This window comes from Scyliorhinus torazame, chromosome 1, assembly GCF_047496885.1.
Source record: "Scyliorhinus torazame isolate Kashiwa2021f chromosome 1, sScyTor2.1, whole genome shotgun sequence".
In the NCBI taxonomy this organism is placed as follows: Eukaryota; Metazoa; Chordata; class Chondrichthyes; order Carcharhiniformes; family Scyliorhinidae; genus Scyliorhinus; species Scyliorhinus torazame.
This window is the reverse complement of record NC_092707.1, coordinates 236,408,879-236,424,794: the sequence shown is the minus strand read 5'-3', so window position 1 is coordinate 236,424,794 and position 15,916 is coordinate 236,408,879. Positions and strand designations below refer to the sequence as shown.

At 47.6% G+C, this 15,916-nt stretch overlaps 1 protein-coding gene across 12 annotated transcripts in view; it reads right to left on the bottom strand.

Moving 5' to 3' along the window:
- afdna (afadin, adherens junction formation factor a) overlaps nt 1-15,916 on the bottom strand; it is a 323,280-nt gene that overhangs the window by 180,232 nt on the left and 127,132 nt on the right. For all 12 annotated transcript variants that reach the window (XM_072503518.1, XM_072503546.1, XM_072503555.1 and 9 more), the window contains one exon: nt 4,317-4,411. In XM_072503518.1, coding sequence (XP_072359619.1) covers nt 4,317-4,411 — 95 coding nt within the window. The remainder of the gene's footprint in view (nt 1-4,316; nt 4,412-15,916) is intronic.

The window sequence follows — 15,916 nt, the reverse complement described above, 5'->3', positions numbered from 1 at the left end:
GGTCACCTACAGTGACCGTCACCATTACTTTGAGACACCAGAGGAACCGTGGACCTTTATTCAGGCCGAAAAACTGGACTTGGATTGAGGGCTAGGGACAAGGGGATGCTGAGGGGGGATGATTGGGACTGTTGTGTCGTGTTTTGGACGGATTGTGCGGTTGGTTGGGCAATGTTTCTTCTCTGCCTGTCGGGTGAGTTTGTAGGGGGGGGGGGGTGGGGCAGGTAAAAGCCTGTGGGCGTCGGTGGCTGGAAATGGGGATGGGGCCCCGCGAGGGGGAGGGGGGTGGTGGTGAGGCCCGAGCCGGGGGAATTGGGACTGGGCCTGGAAAGGGAACTGCGTCAGTGGTGGGGTGGGGTGGGTGGAAAGAGCGGGCTTTTTCCCACGCTCAAAGTGGAAAGGGGCAGGGCCGGTGCTGGAAAGCGCAGGCTTTTTCCCGCGCTGAGTGGAAGGGGGTGGGTTCGGGGGCAGGGGAGAGCCTGGTGACGGACAGGAGGGGGGAGGGGAGACTCCCACACTGGGGGGGGGGGGGTCGATGGAGCGGTGGGAGTGGCCGGGGTCAGGAGTTGGCTGACTCACGGGAGTGCAATGGGGGGAGCAATGCTGCTAAGGGAAGACCTAGCTTGGGGGGGGGGGGGGGGGGGGGGGGGGCGGCGGGAGGAGAACCGGGTTGCTACTGGAATGGCAATAGAGGAGCTGGAGTCTGCAAAGGAGGTCAGGGTGGGGGTCTACCGCTGGGGGGGAACGGGAAGTGCGGGGGGCACGGGCACGTGGCTGGCCTAGAATGGATTATGGCTAATCGGCGGGGGGGCTGCCCCTTGATCCGTCTTGTAACCTGGAATGTAAGAGGTCTGAACGGGCCGGTCAAACGGGCCCGTGTGTTCGGCACCTGAAGGGACTGAAGGCAGATGTGGTCATGCTCCAGGAAACGCATCTGCGGGTGGCAGATCAGGTAAGGCTAAGAAAGGGGTTGGTGGGGCAGGTGTTCCATTCGGGGTTGGATGCAAAAAATTAGGGGGGGGGGGGGGTGGTGGTGTGGGGCTCATGCGGCGCATGTTGGGCCAGATCCCGGACTTGGGGACAGGGGGCTTGATAATTGGGGGGGGGGGGGGGGGGACGACTTCAACACGGTGCTGGATCCGGCATTGGATCGCTCTAGGTCTAGGACGGGCAGGAGGCCAGCAGCGGCCAAGGTGCTGAGGGGGTTTATGGACCAGATGGGAGGAGTGGATCCGTGGAGGTTTGCGAGGCCAGGGAATTCGCATTCTTCTCCCATGTTCATAAGGCCTACTCTCGGATTGACATTTTTGTAATGAGCAGGGCGCTGATTCCGAGGGTGGAGGACACGGAGTATTCGGCGATAGCCATCACTGACCATGCCTCGCATTGGGTGGACCTCGAGCTGGGGGAGGAGAGGGACCAGCGCCCGCTGTGGCGCTTGGAGGTGGGGTTGTTGGCGGACGAGGTGGTGAGCAGGCAGGTCCGGGGTGTATAGAAAGGTACCTGGAGGTCAACGATAATGGGGAGGTGCAGGTAGGGGTGGTCTGGGAGGCGCTGAAGGCGGTGATCAGGGGTGAGTTGATCTCCATTAGGGCCCACAGAGAGGGCAAGGAGAGGAGAGAGAGGGATAGGCTAGTGGGGGAGATGGTAAGGGTGGATAGGAGGTATTCAGAGGCCCCTGAGGAGAGACTACTCAAGGAGCGACAGAGCCTCCAGGCCAAGTTCGACCTGTTGACCACCAGGAAGGCGGAGGTGCAGTGGAGGAAGGCGCAAGGGGCGGTGTACGAGTACGGAGAGAAGGCTAGCCGGATGTTGGCACACCAGCTTCGGAGGCGGGAGGCAGCGAGGGAGATCGGGGGAGTTAGGGATGGAGGAGTAGAGGAGGGGCAGGTGGCGGGGCTGGGGGCACCGGTTGGGCTGGAGGAACTGGTCAAGGGACTGGAGAGTATGCAGGCGGGGAAGGCACCGGGGCCAGAGGGTACCCAGTGCAATTCTATAGGAAGTGCGTGGACCTGTTGGGCCCGCTGCTGCTAAGGACTTTCAACGAGGCGGGGGGGGGGGGGGGGGGGGGGTCCTGCCCCCGACAATGTCTAGGGCGCTGATTTCTCTAATTCTGAAGCGGGACAGGGACCTTGTACAGTGCGGATCGTATAGGCCGATTTCACTCCTTAATGTGGACGCGAAACTGCTACCAAAGGTATTGGCCATGAGGATTGAGGACTGTGTTCCGGGGTCATACACGGGGTTCAGATGGGTTTTGTGAAAGGGAGGCAGTTGAATACCAACGTACGTAGGCTCCTGAATGTAGTTATGATGCCGGCGGTGGAGGGGGAGGCGGAGACAGTGGCAGCTATGGACGCGGAGAAGGCCTTTGATAGGGTGGAGTGGGGGTACCTGTGAGAGATGTTGAGGAGGTTTGGGTTCGGGGAGGGGTTCGTCGGCTGGGTGAGGTTGCTGTACGAGGCCCCGATGGGGAGTGTGGCCACGAACAGGAGGAGGTCGGAATATTTCCGGCTATACCGAGGGGCGAGACAGGGGTGTCCTCTATCCCCCCTGCTCTTTGCGCTGGCGATTGAGCCCCTGGCCATGGCTTTGAGGGAGTCTAGGAACTGGAGGAGGTTGGTGCGGGGGTGACGACGACACCGGGTAGCGTTGTATGCGGACAATCTGCTATTGTATGTGGCGGACCCGGTGGGGGGAATGCTGAAGGTGATGCGGATCCTTAGGGAGTTTCGGGATTTCTCCGGGTATAAGCTCAACATGGGGATGAGCGAGCTGTTCGTGGTGCCCCCGGGAGACCAGGAAAGGGGGATTGGTGAGCTTCCGCTAAAAAGGGCAGAAAGAAGTTTTAGATACCTGGGGGTTCAGGTGGCTAGGAGCTGGGGGGCCCTGCATAAGCTCAACTTAATGAGGCTGGTGGAGCAAATGGAGGAGGAGTTCAAAAGGTGGGATATGTTGCCGCTCTCCCTGGCGGGTAGGGTGCAGTCGGTTAAAATGACGGTGCTCCCGAGGTTTTTGTTTTTGTTTCAGTGCCTCCCCATCCTGATCCCCAAGGCCTTCTTTAAGCGGGTTAACAGGAGTATTATGGGGTTCGTATGGGCGAAGAAGGCCCCGAGGGTGAGAAGGGTGTTCTTGGAGCGGAGCAGGGACAGGGGGGGGACAGTGGTGCCCAACTTGTGGGTACTATTGGGCTGCCAACGTGGCGATGATACGTAAGTGGGCAATGGAGGGGGTGGGGGCGGCGCGGAAGAGGCTGGAGATGGCGTCCTGTGGGGCACGAGCCTCGGGGCGCTGGTGACGGCACCGCTACCGCTTCCTCCGACGAGGTATACCACGTGCCCGGGGGTAGCGGCAACCCTCAAAATCTGGGGGCAATGGAGACCCCACAGGGGGGAGGTGGGGGCTTCGGTGTAGTCCCCGATACGGGAGAACCATCGGCTTGTCCCGGGGAAAATGGATGGGGGGGGGTTCTTGAGTTGGCACAGGGCAAGTATTAGGAGGATGGGGGACCTGTTCATAGACGGGAAGTTTGCGAGCCTTGGGGAGCTGGAGGAGAAATTCGGGCTCCCCCCTGGAAATGCTTTCAGATATATGCAGGTCAGAGCGTTTGTTAGGCGACAGGTGGTGGAGTTTCCGCTGCTGCTGGCCCGCAGGCTCCAGGGCAAGGTGCTTTTGGCGGGGTGGGTTAGAGAGGGTAGGATCTCGGCAACTTACCAGGTGATGCAGGAGGAGGCCTCGGCGGAGGAGTTAAAAGGTAAGTGGGAGGAGGAGCTGGGGGTGCAGATCGACGAGGGTATGTGGGTGGATGCCCTGGGAAGGGTAAACTCTTCCTCCTCTTGCGCGAGGCTCAGCCTGTTAAATTTAAGGTGCGAACAGAGTTCGTGTCTGGTAGGGGATGCACTATTGTTTACTGTTTAATGTTTATTTATGCACTTTTGTTCTTGTTGTTTTATTATTTGTGTAAGGGTTCTATTTTTCTGTTGTGATAATCGGTGAAAAACTTTGAATAAAATTTTTTTTTCTTTTTTTTTTTAAAGTGCCATATATGCTTGCCAGAAAAGTTGAAGCCCATTAAACAAAAGGGATCGCGGCAGCATAGAGTGACAGGAAACAGTCATGTGAATAGTTGGTCTTTGGAATGATGGAAGATATCAGTGGGAGGTCTCATGGGTTGCTAACAGGACCACTGCTTTTTTTGATACGTGTTAATGCCCCAGATTTAATTTCTAAATTTGCAGATGACGCACAGGAAATGTTGTTCACCTTTTTCTCTTTAACCACTTCGGATTAGAAAGCTACACAAAACTCATTCTTACCTGTATGGAGTTCTCATCTGACTTTTCAGTGCCAACATCCGTTACATTCAGTTGTAAACGATACAGTTTTGGTTTATCTCTGGAATCTGAACCATCTGTAATATTTTTAAATATGCAGCTTAGCCTGTATTGCAGTTTAATCTGATTTATTTTAGTTATCATATAAATTTTATATTTGTGTTAACATTTTGCATTTGTTGCCAATTTGGCACGTGTGCCTAAAGCTAAGAAACATATATACTGTAGGGCACCAGGAAGTTAGTTGCTCGATTCAGGTTTAGAGTTTCAACAGCAAAGTGCCCATGTTTATTTTCTTTGGATCTTGAAACAGTGCAATTACATTAGGCTAGGATAAACGTTTGATGCAAAGTTATTGTTGCAGATTAAGTGGAATGGCAGTAAATGCAAACAAGTAACATGGAAAACTATTAATTCTAACATTAACAGGATCTTGTTCCTTGGTTTCCAATGGCTGAAATCAAGTGCAACAGTCTAGATTTTAAAACAATACACACCTGGCTGAGTTCTTCCAGTTACAAAGATAATGCTTGGAAACTTTAATTCCAGAGAGCAATTGTACTTTTAAGTGGGAAGCTTTTCAGATGCTATTCAAAGGTTATAACACTGTTTTATGTTCAAGCTAACTCATAACTTGCAGCTAAAGTAGTTCACACACAGCCATATTTGACCTTCCGCAGTTCATAAAGGTGGTTTTGTACATTATATTAGCAACTTAGTTGCTCAGAACAACTATGGTTATTAATTAAATGACATGCATTTCACCTTGGCTTTTCAATAGGTCAAAGAGTATTTTTATCTTACTTTGCAAAAAGCAATTTCAAGAGAATTGTTCATTTTCTTTAATCTCCATGAACCCAATTTATGCTTTGATTTTTAACATAGATAGAGTACGAAGTGGGAGCTTTCTACAAGGCATATTTAGCCTAGTCAACAGCAAAAGTCATGCACTTATTTGTCAATGTGCCCGCACTGAAATAACCAGGAAAATTTGCACTACACAGGACTTTCCCTCCACGGTGCTGTCTCAAATTATTTTTACACGCATTTTTCAAAACGATTCCTAGTCACTGCTTGAGCATCAAAAATAACAGGGAGTAAACCAAATTACAGTCCAAAGAATTAAGTCCCCAATTGAATACTATATTTTGGGAATTTATCCAGGTCACAAAAAATAATCTGTATCAAAAACACTTCTAAAGTTCAGTATTAGCATGTTTTCTTTCAATTGCAATATAGTACACATACCTCATCTTGGACTTTGGTCACTAATTTTTAGCTACAGAATGCCCTGTAGCTGTTGACAATTACTCCATTTAAACTGTCAGTCAAAAATATTTCAGTACAGCAATATGGAAGTTACCTTCCACTTGTGGAATGACTACATTCGACCCTTCAGGTCTATCCACATAACATGGATAGCACAGTAGTATGAAGTAGTACATTTTCAGAAAGCAGAAACTAGCCAGACTAAGTACCTCAGCATGAGGCTGATACTCAGTGAACTTTGAGGCATTAACAGGGCCATTGGTCTACAGAAATTGAATAAATTAAGCTTTGACATTGCATTATGCTGGTCTATTTTTCTGAGGAAATGACAAACCACCCACCTTAATTCACAAGTGTGACAAATGTGAACACTACCAAAATCTTTCAACTGTACACTAATATTCTAAAATTTTTAGGCTATCGTTTCAAATCAACATGAAAAAGGTTGACAAAATATTGCCAAACTGATTATAATATTAAATGATATTTTACCCACCTAACAGTTCAGAATCAGACATGCAGCAGCATGCTTCTACCACTGGGTGGAGCTTTAGAACCTCATAATTGAAAATCATTCAAGAAATTTTGCTTTGTTCTGACCATCTTAAAGCAAAGCCAGAGGAAATTCACTGGTAATTGTCAGAACACGAACATTTAGGATATTAGTGTATACTGGGACGTAACCGCCGAGCTCCAGGGTAGTGTACCTGGGAAGTATCCTAAAGATGCACTCACCTCTTGATCACCCACCTCTTGAAAGTTCCTAGCGAAGGATTACATGGCAATTGCACATGGGAGTTCAAATTACCTTTTGGCAATGAATCTCAATGATGGAGGAGCCCAGCTCATTTTGCAAAAGGCAAAAGGATTGTTGTATTCGCAACAATCTTCATCCAGGAGTGCTGGGTGAATGATCCATCTCGGACTCCTCCGGAGGTCCCCAGCATCACAGATGTCAGTCTTCAGCTAGTTTGATTCACTCCTCCGAATATCAAGACATGGCTGAAGACAATGGACACTCAAAGGCCATTCACCCGTGCGTTATTCCAGCAATCGTCTGAAGAATTATGCTCCATAACTTGCTGTGCCCACAGCCAAACTGCTCCAATACAATTACAACTCTGGCATCCACCCAGCAATATGAAAAATTGCCCAGGTTATGTCCTGCATGCAAAAAGCAGGATAAATCCAACCCGACTAATTACCACCCCATCAAGTCTACTCTCGGTCAATAATAAAGTGATGGAAAGGGCCATCAACAGTTCTATCAAGGGATACTTGTGTAGCAATAAAATAACCTGATCATAGATGCTCTGTTTGGGTTCCACCAGGGTCACTCAATTCCTGACTCCATTGAACGAAGGAGCAGAACTCCAGAGGTGAGGTGAGAACAAATGCCTTTTTAAAAAAAAATTTAGTGTAACCAATTCATTTTTTCCAATTAAGGGGCAATTTAGCATGGCCAATCCACCTACCCTGCACATCTTTTGGGTTGTGAGGGCGAAACCCACGCAAACACGGAGAGAATGTGCAAACTCCAGAGTCAGGATCAAACTTGGGACCTCGGCGCCATGAGGCAGCAACCATTGCGCCACCGTGCTGCCCCTCTAAAGGCGAATGTTTTTGACATCAAGGCAGCATTTGACTGTGGTATCAAGGAGCACCAGCAAAACTGGAACCAATTTGGGATAACTGTCCACTGGTTGGACACATACCTAGAACAAACAAAGATGATTGTGGTTGTTGGAGGTCAGTCATCACAGCTCCAAGACATCAACTGCAGAGGTTCTTCAGGCTTCTTCATCAATGACCTTCCTTTCATCATAAGGTCAGACATGAGGATGTTTGCTGATGAGTGCACAATGTTCAGCACCATTCTCAACTCCTTAGACGTTGAAGCAGTCCACGTCTAAATGCAGCAAGACCTGAACAATATCTAGGACTGGGCTGGCAAGTGTAAAGTAACACAAGTGCCATGCAATGATTAACTCCAACAGAGGTGAATCTAACCACACCCCATGACATTCAATGTCATTACTATCGTTGAATCACCCGCTATCAGCATCCTGGGAGTTACCATTGAACAGACTCTGAATCGGACTAGCCATATAAATACTGTGGCTACAAGAGCAAGTCAGATGCTTGCTTGGAAGAATCGTACGGCGCGAAACCACCTCCTGACTCAAAACCTGTTCACTATCTACAAGGCACAAGTCAGGTGTATGGTGTGGTGGAATACTCTCCATTTTCCTGCATGACTGCAGCCCCAGCAGCACACACTAAGCTTGACACCACCCTGGACAAGTCAGCCCACTTGATTGGCATCACTTCCACCATCACTCAGTCCTTCCACCACTGATGAACTGTGACAGCAGTGTACCATAAATAATACACTGCAGAAACTCACCAAGATTCCCTTGGCAGCACCTTCCAAACCCATGACCACTACCACCTAGGATAAGGGCAGCAGATACATTGGAACATCACAAGTGGGCATTCCCCTCCAACCACTCGCCATACTGACTTGGAAATATATCGCCATTCCTTCACTATCGCTGGGTCAAAATCCTAGAACGCCCTCCCCAACACCTCAGGGACTGCAACAGTTTAAAGCAGCAGCTCACTGCAGCTTAAGGCAGCAACTCACCACTAACATCCCATAGGCAATTCGGGATGGGCAATAAATGCTGGTCCAGCCAGCAACAACCACATCCCACAAATTAGTTTTAAAGAAATGGTCCTGCACTATGAACCATCTGAAACTGAGATTTACATCGCAAACTTCAGATGGTTCTGACTTTCTTACAATAAGACACAATCTTTACAGTGCAGGAGGCCATTGTGCCATCAAGTCTGCATTGGAGTGCGGCACGGTGGCGCAGTGGTGAGCACTGCTGCCTCATGGCGCCGAGGACCGGGTTCGATCCCAGCCTCGGGTCACTCTCCGTGTGGAGTTTGCACATTATCCCCGTGTCTGCGTGGGTCTCACCCCCACCACCCAAAGATGCTGCCCACTAAATTGCCCCTTAATTGGAAAAAAAAATTGTTTTAATAATTTTTTTTAGAAAAGAGTCTGCATTGGCTCTGGAAGAGTATTCTCCTTAGTCCCACTCCCCTGCCTTATCCCCCGCAACTTGCACATTCTCTCTTTTCAGACAGCAATCCAATTCACTTTTGAATAGCTCGTTCAAACCTGCCTCCACCACCCTCTGGATGAAAAGAAAATTGACGTCACTTTTACTGCTTTTGCCAATTCTTTTAAATCTGTACACTCTGGTTCCTGATTCTCACTTGAAGGAATAGTATTTCACTATTTATCCTGCCCAGAACACTCAGGATCTTGAATACCTCTTCTCAGCTTCCTTTTCTCCAAGGAAAACAGTCCCAACCTTCCAATCTATTCTCATCGTTATCCAGGAATCATTTTTGTGAATCTCCTCAGTACTCTTCCAATGCCTTCAGATCCTTCTTCCATGTATGGTTCCCAGAACTGGACATATTACTCCAGATGAGGCCTAACTAGTGCCTTATGCAAGTTCAACATGACCACCTTACCTTTGTATTCAATGTCCCTATTAATAATGCCGAAGATACATAGAATTTACAGTGCAGGAGGTCATTCGGCCCATCGAGTCTGCACCGGCTCTCGGAAAGAGCACCCTACCCAAGCCCACACCTCCACCCTATTCCAATAACCGAGTAACCCCAACACCAAGGGCAATTTTGGACACTAAAGGCAATTTAGCATGGCCAATCCACCTAACCTGCACATCTTTGGACTGTGGGAGGAAACCGGAGCACCCGGAGGAAACCCACGCAGACACGGGGAGAACGTGCAGACTCTGCACAGACAGTGACCCAGCAGGGAATCTAACCTGGGACCCTGGCGCTGTGAAGCCACAGTGCTAATCACTTGTGCTACCGTGCTGCCCTGTAAATTCTATGTAAGGTACTATATTTCTTATTAACTGCTCTCTCAACATGCCCTGCCATCTTCAATGACTTCATAGAATTTACAGTGCAGAAGGAGGCCATTCGGCCCATCGAGTCTGCACCGGCTCTTGGAAAGAGCACCGTACCCAAGGTCAACACCTCCACCCTATCCCCATAACCCAGTAACCCCACCCAACACTAAGGGCAATTTTGGACACTAAGGGCAATTTATCATGGCCAATCCACCTAACCTGCACATCTTTGGACTGTGGGAGGAAACCGGAGCACCGGAGGAAACCCACGCACACACGGGGAGGATGTGCAGACTCCGCACAGTGACCCAAGCTGGTATCGAACCTGGGACCCTGGAGCTGTGAAGCAATTGTGCTAACCACAATGCTACCGTGCTGCCCCTTAATGAGGTCCCTTTGTTCCTGCGCCTCCTCTAGAGTTTCTCCCTTTATTTTGTACTGTCTCTCTCACTGAACCTAAATCGGCCACTTGACTCCCCAATCCACCAACTCATCTATGCCCTGTTGAAGTTCAAGACTATCCTCACAGTTGACAAGGTTTCCAATCTTTTCTGCAAATTTTGAAATCATGTCTGAACACCACAATCTAGGTCATTGACTTCTATCAGGAAGAGAAAGGGTCCCCAACACTGACCCCTGGGGTACTCCATTACAAACCTTCCTATCTGAAAAACAACCAATTATCACTAGTCTGTTTCCTGTTACTCAATCAATCCATTATCTCTTTCCCTTCAATTCCATGAGCTAGAATTTTGCTCAAGTATGTTACATAGCTCTGCATCAAATGAAAATCCAAATACAATACCATATTAAGTGTTGCCCTTATCAACCATCTCTGTTACCCCCTCAAAGAACTTCAGCAAGTTAAACATGATTTCCCCTTAATCAATCCATGTTGCACTTGACAAAGTGACTACTGATTTGTCACACACTATAGTTTCCAGAGGTTTCCCTACCACTGAACTCAAACTGACTGGTCAGTTGCACCCCCTTTTGAACAAGGGTATAACATTCGCAATTCTCCAGTCCTCTGGCACCATTCCTCTGTCTAAGGAAGACAAGAAGATTATCACTAGCGCCTCTGCAATTTCCATTCTCACTTCCCTCAGTATCCCAGCTGCACGTCATGCGATCCTTATTAAAACCACTTCTAGCTTCTGGGTAACTATTGTACGGACCTCCCCTAACCCCCTCGGACTCTTTTGTCCCCCTCCCAATTGCCACTCCACTAGAAATTAGGGGGCCACGTTTTATTTGTCAATTAAATCTATGGAGGCCAATGAAACATTTCTCATGACATATATTGACACATTAAATATGAATTTAGGATTTTAATTCAATCATGGTGATTTTATTACCAAGGCTTGCAACTAACTCATCAGTCTTTCCACAACTAAAGGCTCATATGCACCACCAGTCATTAACCAACGTACATTTGGATAGCACTTTTCACAACCTCAGAAATTCCCAATACACTTTACAGCTAACGAATCACTTTTAACTGTAACCCCCACTGAATTGTGTGACTACTCATTAGATGTTAGCTAAAAACTAACAAATAAAGGTAAGTATTTTGTTTCAACCACTCAGAGAAAAAAAACGACGTAAAAATCCTGATTGATATTTTAAAATGTAATGGGTGCAGTCTAGTAGAGACATCCCAACTTTGACAACACTTACTTGAAGTTCAAAAAAAGTGATTTTATTTTTTAAAAAAGCTTCAGTCGATAATCTAGTCTATAAAATATGGGGCAGGGGAGAGAAAGAAAAGATACTTTGAATAAGGGTACTTTTCAGTTTAATTTAGTCTATAGGGCGCATATGAGAGTAGCAAGTATGAGTAGATTGTTTGAGGGGGTGGAGGATAGGCAGGGACACTGCGCAGGAGGCCCGCGAATCACATCCGCATGTTTTGGGTGTGTCCAAATCTGAAGGGCTCTGGCAGATGTACAGTCTGAAGTGGCTGGGGGTGGAGGTGGCGACATTCTGGGTGTCGGAAAACCCGGGTGTCCAGGGGGCGAGAGAGGCTGATGTTTTGGCCTTTGCCTCCCTGATAGCCTGGAGACAAATCTTGCTCAGGTGGAGGGGCCCCGAGTTGCTGAAAACGGGTGTGGTTGAGCGACCTGGCGCAATTCCTGAGGCTGGAGAAAGTCAAATTCATCTTTGTTTTGGGGGGGGTTCACTTCGGAGGTGGAAGTCGGTTATTGATTTCTTTAATGAGGTTTGAGGAGTCAGCAAAGGGGAAAATGGGAGGGGCAAGGGGTTAAAATGGGGAAGGCAGGATGGGAGAGGGGGTGGTATTAGGGGAGTGGGGATGGGTGTTTGTTGTTCTTCTGCTTTTGTTTATATGAAAACGCCTTGAATAATATATTTTTAAAAAAAGAATAAGAGTACTTTTTATGGGCTTTCCTTTTCCTCTTTTTTTATAATTTCACAGATGTCCTTTTAAAATTCCAGACACTCAAAAGTTCAACACAAGTTCCAGCTGTATCTACAAAGAGTGCGATTGCGGAATATACATCAGAAATTCATCAGGGAACCCCTGCATGGTTGGTTGCCAAGTGGAAGGCTGCAAAAGAACCATGTGATACAGTAATTCATTAGAGCATAAAATTTCAAATTTTTCCAGGACTGGACACATTTTGTTACAGAACAAAATATCCTGGGGTTTCACTGCAAGACAGTTGAGAAAGAATGCTTGAACAAAGAGAATCAAAGCAATCTTAATCTCACTGAAGAATTTGTACAATACAGAATCACAGAATAATAGTGCAGAGGCCCCTTCGATCCATCAAGTCTGCACCGATGCATGAAAAACATCCGACCTGCCTACCTAATTGCATTTGCCAACACTTGATCCATAGCCTTGAATGTTATACATGTCAAGTACTCATCCAGGTACTTTTTAAAAGGATGTGAGGCAATCAGCCTCTACCACACTCCCAGGCAGCGCATTCCAAGCCATTACCACCTTCTGGGTAAAATAAGAGTTTCCTCAAATCCCCCCTAAACCTGCTGCCCCTCACCTTGAACTTGTGTCGCCTTGTAACTGACCCAGTTCAATCAATACATTCAACTGGCCCAGGGCAGATTGTCATCTCTGATCATTGCATTTAAAGTCCTTTCTTCCTTCCCTCTCTAGCCTTCCAGAAACTCCGCTAGTATCCAAATGAAGCAGACCCTTAGTATTAGTTGCTAACATTTTATGTGAAAGATTCCACAAGTTATGACAACAGGTACTTTCCATAGTCTTAACAATTCACTGCACTTTCTCTGACCAATACAAGGAATCTAGTGCGACCTCTGCAACACCATCAGGGATGCCAAGAGAAAATATGAGACTAAGCTGGAGTCCTTCATCAAGCGCTCCGAAAGCTAGTGATTCAAAACAAACCTGTTGGACTTTAACCTGGTGTTGTAAGACTTCTTACTGTGCCCACTCTAGTCTAACGCCGGCATTTCCACAGTATGGAAACCATAAAAGTACTCCCCTTTGACAATTGCACAATTTACAAAAATCAAATCAGTTGGTAAAAATGAGTCAACCTGGTGAATCTACAAAAGAGGACTACTTGCATTCCAAACAGCAGAAGCTGCATTAATAAACAGAGCTAAACGATCCCACAACCAACGGATCAGATCTAAGCTCTGCAGTTCTGCCACATCAAGCCATGAATGGTGGTGGACAATTACATTTAAACAACTCACTGGAGGAGGAGTCTCCACAGATATCCCCATCCTCAATGATAGAGGAGCCCAGCACATATGTGCAAAAGACAAGGCTGAGGCATTCGCAAAAATCTTCAGCCAGAAGTGGATGATCCATCTCTGTCTCCTTCGGAGGTCCCCAGCATCACAGATGTCAGGCTTCAGCCAATGCAATTCATTCCACGTGATATCAAGAAACGACTGACGGCACTGTATACTGCAAAGGCTATGGACCCTGACAATATTACTGAAGATGTGTGCTCCAGAATTTGTATTGCCCCTAGCCAAACTATTCCATTACAGCTACAACACTGGTATCTACCCAGCAATGTGGAAAATTGCCCAGGTTTGCCCTGTACACAAGAAATGGGACAAATGCAACCCAGCCGATTACCACCCTATCAGTCTACTCTCTATCATCAGCAAAGTGTTGGAAGGAGTCATCAACAACGCTATCAAGCGGCATTTACTCAGCAATAACATGCTCATGGAGGCACAGTTTGGGTACGGCCAGGGTCACTCAGCTCCTGACCTCATTACAGCCTTGGTTCAAACAGCCAAAAGAGCTGAACTCCAGATGTGAGATGAGAGTGACTGCCCTTGACGTCAAGGCAGCATTTGACAGAGTATGGCATCAAGGAGCACTAGCTAAACTGGAGTAAACGTGAATCAGGGAGGAAACTCTCCGCTGGTTGGAGTCATACCTGGCACAAAGAAAATGGTTGTGGTGGTTGGAGATCAATCATCTCAGCTCCAACCATCACTGCAGGAAGAGCCTCAGGGTGGTGTCCTAGGCCCAACCATCTTCAGCTGCCTCATCAATGACCTCCCTTCCATCATGAGGTCAGAAGTGGGGATGCTTGTGGATGACTGCATATTGTTCAGCACCATTCGCGACTCCTCAGATAATGAAGTAATCCATGCCCAAATGCAACAAGACCTGGACAATATCCAGGCTTCGGCTGACAAGTGGCAAGTTACATTTGCGCCACACAAGAGCATGGCAATGATCATCAGACCATAAGACATAGGAGCAGAATTAGACCACCCGGCCCATCGAGACTGCTCCGCCATTCAATCATGGCTGATATTTTTCTCATCCCCATTTTCCTGCTTTATCCCCATAACCCTTGATCCCTTTATTAATCAAGAACCTATCTATCTCTGTCTTAAAAACACTCAGTGATTTGGCCTCCACAACCTTCTGCGGCAGAGTTCCACTGATTCACCACCCTCTGGCTGAAGGAATTCCTCCGCATCTGTTTCAAAAGATCATCCCTTTAGTCTTGAGATAGTGTCCTCTAGTTTTTCCTACAAGTGGAAATATCTTCTCCACATCCACTTTATCCAGACCTCGCAGTATCCTATACGTTTCAAAAAAATCCCCCCATATCCTTCTAAACTCCAACGAGTTCAGATCCAGAGTCCTCAACCGTTTCTCATATGATATGTTCTTCTTGTGAACCTCCTCTGGATCCTTTCCAAGGCCAGCACACCCTTCCTTAGATACGGGGTCCAAAACTGCTCACAAACCTCCAAATGGGGTCTGACCAGAGTCTTATTCAGCCTCAGTAGTACATCCCTGCTCTTGTATTCTAGCCCTCGACATGAATGCTAACATTGCATTTGCCTTTCTAACTGCCGACTGTACCCGTATGTTAACTTTAAGAGAATAACAAACAAGGTCTCCCAAGTCCCTTTGTGCTACTGATTTCCTAATTATTTCCCCATTTAGAAAATAGTCTATGCCTCCATTCCTCCTTCCAAAGTGCATAACCTCACTTTCCACATTGTATTCCATCTGCCATTTTTTTGCCCACTCTCCTAGCCTGTCGAAATCCTTCTGCAGCCCCCTTGCTTCCTCAATACTACCTGTCCCTCTACAGATCTTTGTATCATCTGCAAACTTAGCAACGGTGCCTTCAGTTCCTTATTCCAGATCATTAATGTATATCATGAAAAGTTGTGGTCTCAGCACAGACCCGAGGCATGCCACTAGTCACCGGCTGCAAGGGAGGATCTAACCATTGCCCCTTGACAGAATTGTATTACAATCGCTGAATCCCCCACAATCAACAGGTTGGGGGCTACCATTGATCAGAAACTGAACTGGACTAGCCATATTAATACTGTGGTTACCAGGACAGGTCAAAGGCTAGGAATCCTCTAGCGAATAACTCACCTCCTGTCCCCCCAAAGCCTGTCCACCACCGACAAGTCAGGAGTGTAATGGAATACTCTCCACTTGCCTGGATGAGTGCAGCTCCAACAACACTCAAGAAGCTCAACACCATCCAAGACAAAGCAGCCCGTTTGATTGCTCCTCCTTCCACAAACATTCAAACCCTCCACCACCTATGAACAGTGGCAGCTGTGTGTACCATCTACAAGACGCAATGCTGTAACTCACCAAGGTTCTTCAAACAGCACTTTCCAAACCCACGACCACTACCTTCTTGAAGGACAAGAGCAGCAGGTACCTGGGAACCCCACCATCTGCAGTTTCCCCGCTAAGTTACTCACCACCCTCACTGGAAATATATCGCCTTTCCTTCACTGTCGCCGGGGCAAAATCCGTGAACTCCCTCCCTAACACCACAGTGCATGTACCTACATCTCAAGGACTGCAGCAGTTCAAGA